At 28.0% G+C, this 5,805-nt stretch overlaps 1 protein-coding gene across 1 annotated transcript; it reads right to left on the reverse strand.

Moving 5' to 3' along the window:
• Positions 1–289: 289 nt before the first annotated feature.
• LOC107029817 (AT-hook motif nuclear-localized protein 20-like) lies at positions 290–1,990 on the reverse strand. Its single transcript, XM_015231263.2, has one exon. The coding sequence runs from the start codon at positions 1,356–1,358 to the stop codon at positions 498–500; it is 861 nt and encodes a 286-aa protein (XP_015086749.1). The 5' UTR covers positions 1,359–1,990; the 3' UTR covers positions 290–497.
• Between the last annotated feature and the right edge of the window lie 3,815 nt (positions 1,991–5,805).

Below are 5,805 nucleotides of genomic sequence, written 5' to 3' on the forward strand. Positions count from 1 at the left end.
GATTGATCTTCCTTTAGTGCTTTGACAACTATAATGATGAAGATAAAAGAAATATAAGTGCAAGATGGAATATTGAATATTTAGTTTTAAAAAATAAAAACATGAACATTCATTGTTTCAAGTCACAAAATTTGAAGCACAACTAAGAAAAAGAAGACACATACTCCTATAAATCTTCTATAGTAATTAAACAAATTAAACACTTTCTTTTTTACACTAACTAAAAGATAGAGTAAATTATTGGAGAAAAAGGAAATAAACCATATTTTATTTCAACCATAATGGAAGCTACAAGAGAAAATGTTTATTTTACTTAGAAAAAGTAATATAGTTTTTCTCCTTCCTATAACTATATATACTTCTTCCAAAAAACATTTTCCTACAAAACACAAACATTATAAACTTCTATGTATAAAATCAAACATTGGTAGAAATTTACCTTAGTACATATATGATCTCTTTTATTCTTCAAATTTCACCTCTTTTTTTTTTCGATCTCAATAAGGTGGTCTAGGATTTGTCCAAGCATAAGCATCATGATTCAATTGGCCACCATTTGGTAATATATTTGGTGTAAAATTATAAATAGGTAATGATGATGGATCATGCAATTCATGTTGTGAATGTTGTTGTGGCCTTCCATCATTTGAACCTAAGGTCGGAGGCGAATTTCCAGCCAGTACTTGTGATTGGCTGGGGTGGTCGCCTCCAACCTCTTCCTCTTCTTCTAGTGGCAACCTTTCATAGGTTGCATTAGAAAAAGTGGCAGCTATAATCATTACTGGGCCCGCAGCAATTAATGGCCCAACAACACTACCACCAACCACTTGTCCTTGGCCTCCGGCCAAGTAAACAGTTAGCCCAGTCGAGCCAGGAGGGGCTGGACCAGGTAAAAATGCTCCGGTCAATGATAAAATCTCGAATCTTCCTTGTAAAACAACAGCACTTGGAGATGATGGTTGTCTTAGGGTTACATTTGCTACCGAGCCATTCCCACTAAGTACACAAACACCACGTTGGCGCCTCCTCGCGAATTGTGCAATACAATCCGCGACATCTGTCCCTCCTGCCACCTCCATGATGTGGCTACGGAGGGCATTAGGGCTATCCCGGGTCACAAAAATTGGGGGTTTGGGCTTGTTCTTGGATCCTGGTGGTCGACCTCTAGGTCTTCTATTACCAACCTCAACCGCGCCTTCTTTAGGCTCATGATCACCATTTTCTCTATCATTATCTTCTTGATTTTCACCACTACTCCCACTCTCATTCACCGAAAGCTGCTTCGTCAGAAGCATAGGTGGGCAAGATCCTGGCTCAAGCCCGGACATGCCCACCTGACCACCCCACCAATTAGCCATAATTCCAAAATTCACCAAGAAAAAATTAGCTCAAATTCAAGATTTTTACTTATTTCCTTATTTTTGAACCTAAAAAAGTTGGACCTATCTTGAAGATATATAAAACCCCCCTTTTTTAATCTATACTTCTTGTGAAGATAAAATTAGGGTTATATAAGGAATAAATTTCCTTTAAAGGAGAATTAGATGCACAAGAAGTTCATGGAATCAAGTAAAGAGAAAAACAAAGATGATATGATAGCTAGAATTAGCAAAATATATTTTTATTTTTTATAAAAAAAAGAAACAAAAAAATAAGAAAAAGATGTAAAAAAAGGTGAAGATCTAAATTAAGAAACAAATGCAAATTATAGAAAAATAGAAACTCTGGACAGAATCAAACCCAAAGGGAGAAAAAAAAAAGAGAATAAAGCACAAATAGAGATTGAAAAAACTAATAACAAAGTTTATATTACATAGTATATTTTATATCATATGTCTTTTATTTATTTTTTTGGTTTTAGAAAAAAAAAATATATTAGAAAAAGTCTAAAGGAGAGAATTATGAGAAGGGGGTAAGTAAGAAATGATTTTAGAGAGTTGATGGATATTTTTCTTTATAGAAGTTTCTTATCAAGTAGTGGTGTTTTTTAAATAAAAAAATAAAAAATATTTTTTTAAAAAAAATGTGTATTTATTTGTAATATATAAAAATTAGGGTTTCTTGAAGTCTCTGTCCATAGAGTCCAAATTTGTGGGGTCATGTGCGCGTGGGCAGGTGGCGTTGTGGGAAGCACGTCGCTATCTCTTGCCCCAACGTATTCACACTCGATAAAAATTTATCTGCATCGAATCATAATATTATTTATTGTAATAATATACCGTGAAATTCCATGAATGGATTTAATAAGAATAAAATATATGCAAATCTTAACATTATTTTGTTAAGATTTGTTTTAGTCGCACCATGATTGAGTTTATACTAAACTAATAGATTTGTAAAATGTATTTAATATATATATTTAATATATATATATATATATATCACCCGGTTATAAATGGTGATTATATGTTATTTATTTTATTAAATCATTTAGTCACGATAGATTAACATGATTTGGTAAAAACATCAATGCATACTATTAAAAAATTAGGTTTTTTCAGGTGAATAAATGAGATATTTATGCTAGAAAATATAATTTTTCTTCCTATTTCATACAAATTAAGTCACTGAAAAATTTGAAAATAGATTCTACAAGAAAATATTGAATATGCATTGAACATTTTTTTTTCAAATGAAAATACTTATGTTTCTTTTTACTTTATAATTAAACTTCATTATATAACTGATAGTTTATAATTACACTTCAAGATTATAAATGTCATTTTTACAGAGAGAGTTACCTATAAATATCATTAAGATGACCTAAAATCTACTACAAATTAAAAGTTCACATAATTTTGTATGTAAGTTTAAAAATTTTAACCTATATTTACTGATAATATAAAAATATTTACAGTATTTGTGTGTTTAATCTATTATAATATGTAACCTGTTTTATTTTTAAGTATTAATTAATTTCAATTATTCTATTATGAATAATTACTCTTAATTATTTTCTAATGACAACTATGTAAGGTTTTAGTTAACGACTTTGTCTTTAGCCTATTAAATTATTGATATGTAATCATTGATGTTATAAATAATAATGAATTTTTTTAATTATTAATTGAACAAATAGTATATTTTTTTTCGGTAGCTAGGTAGTATAAAATAATATATGGTTGAATATAATTTTAAAAAAAGGCAAAATGCTCACATCAACATAATATTAAAATGGTACTATTATAAAAATTATAAAAACATATATATGTACTAAATTGAGTTGTGAAATTTAATTGGTGAACTTTGCCATAATGGATAATATTTTTTTTTTTATATTTATTGGACAAATTAATTAAAATAGCACGAGTGAAAAATCTACATAAAATAAACCTAGTTGTTTTCTTTAAGTTGTTAGATTTTCAATATAAATTGTGTTCCATTAATTTGGGACCTCCCATGTGGCATTTGTTACTATGTTCAAATCATATATTTAGTGTGTATATTAGCCACATAATATAAGTATTTACATGTCTAGTGAAACAACAATTAATGTTTAGTCAAATAATGAAAATAAATTAATCATTATTTTCCTTTATCAGATTTTGATAAATATCTTACTCTCTTCGTGATCTTGTTTCATTTTATCTGTCACGTTTTTTACTTTGTATTTGCATTGAAAAATAATGTAATCTTACTCTTCCCTATTTAATTTTTTTTGGAGTTCAAGTTTTCAATCAATGATATGAATTATTTTATTTTGATAATTTAACTAATGAACATAAATCATTTACTTAGCTTTTCTAAATTAGTCAAATATATATTTAACTAATAACTCACTAGGGTAAAAAATGAACATAATAATGTATGCGTCAATTTTATGAAATGACAAATATTATAAACTAATTATTTATATAAAAAAATGACGCATAAAATGGGACAGAGGGAGTCTTGGTTAACAAATAAGTAACATAAAAGGCATCAATCTTGACTTTGACTTTAATTAAGTTTTACAATGTGGCATTAATTATCCACACGTGTACTAGCCTTCAAAATTGCCAGCACATTAGTGAAATTTAATGCCAATATCCATGTAGGTAAATAAAAGAAAATATTTATTACGTATAAAAATATTTAATATTGAAGTAAACATTATACATAAAAGTGTAAGTATTAAATATACTGTTTATAAATGTATATTACGACATGATACATTGCACATCAGAATAAATGTATATTACGACATATAAAGAGCTATAGGTATTAATCTTTTAAAAATTCTTAAAATAAGTTGATTATATTTGATATGAATATCATATCTACACTTATATATTATATCGATATAGATATTATACGAATTTTAAAGAATCGACACAATATAGATATGTGTTAAAAACAACAATGAAAGATTCTCCTCCTGTTATATGCACCAAATTGTTTTGTCTGATTGATGATTTTTTAACATAAAAAACACGTTTCTCATGATATGTGGGAAAAAAAACATTGTGGTGTCAAATGCACATGAAAGAATTAAAACGTGGCATTTTATTAATAGCTCAATGTTTCACCAATTTATTTATTTGTTACTTTTTTAGTTCCATATGAGATATTATAAATGGAAAATTTGAATAATAAAATATAAAATAGATATCGACCTTACTTCAATAAAACGTAAGATAAGATAATATTGTTTTTAAAAAGTTATATGTTATAATCTTTTGTTTTGAGTAAGTTCATTGCTTATATGGTTACTCGATTATAATAATTATATAATAAAGTTTCTTATTATTATTTTGACGGGGAAATTGTATTTTTCAAAGTTCGAGTTATTTATCTCCACCCACCCCCCAAAAAGAAAGTTAAAAAAAAATTGAAGTGTAAATCTCAATGTGAATTAATCAAGCAAAATAATTTGATAGGTTGTGGAGTAGACTATAGTGGTGAGAAACGAACTTATTTGTAAAAATTAAATCTCAAACTTATTAGAAAATTGAATAGGTAAAACCTACAGAGTAAAAGCACTTTTAACGTTTAATTTTCAAAGTTTAAGATGACAAGATTAACATAGTTAAATGTCGTGGAAAAACATCTCAACCTACCATTTGTCACTGTCAAAAATTGACATTTCAATATGATTTATATATAGGAACGTTAAAAGTAGTATATTTAAATCTGAATGTATATCTAAATGCTTAAAATGTTGATTTGATATCTGAATTCTAAATGATTTGTTTTTTAGTATAAAAATAAAAATTGTACAATATCGTTGCAGTCGTCAAAATAAATCATTACGTCAGTAGCGATTTTACCGTTTTGGTTAGAAAGTATTTTGATATTATCCTTTTAAATTTTTTATTAACTTTTTTTGCCCTTTAGGCTTCGGACTCGATGGTTTGTAGTGGTGGGTTGATAGTTGGTGCTACTGGCTAGTAATACTGATGATGATCTGTGATAGTGGAGGTGGTTAGTGTTGTAATGATCATGATTGACGCGAAAATGATGATTGTGATGGTAACTACGATTGACTGCAATAGTGGTAATGACTGATAGTGATGGTAAATATTACGTGACGGGTTAATCAGTAGAGTATTAGTCTTATTCATCCTACCGAATGAGCCTTTTTAGTTTTGTGGCTTGTTGAGTAAGATATCATAAATTATAAGTCAATTCGAATAGTGAATAATTCAATTTCGTGACGATTAATAACCAAACCAAATGAAAGCTACTTTTCGAGGAAATTTTCAAAGCACGAGAGAAGATTAGTTTTAAGTGTCGATACAATGGGTCAAATATTCAAAATCATATTGTAACTAAACAAATATTATTAATTGTTCAATGAAGCCGGCACAAAGACATTGGTAAAAA

Source organism: Solanum pennellii, chromosome 9 (assembly GCF_001406875.1).
Source record: "Solanum pennellii chromosome 9, SPENNV200".
NCBI lineage: Eukaryota > Viridiplantae > Streptophyta > Magnoliopsida > Solanales > Solanaceae > Solanum > Solanum pennellii.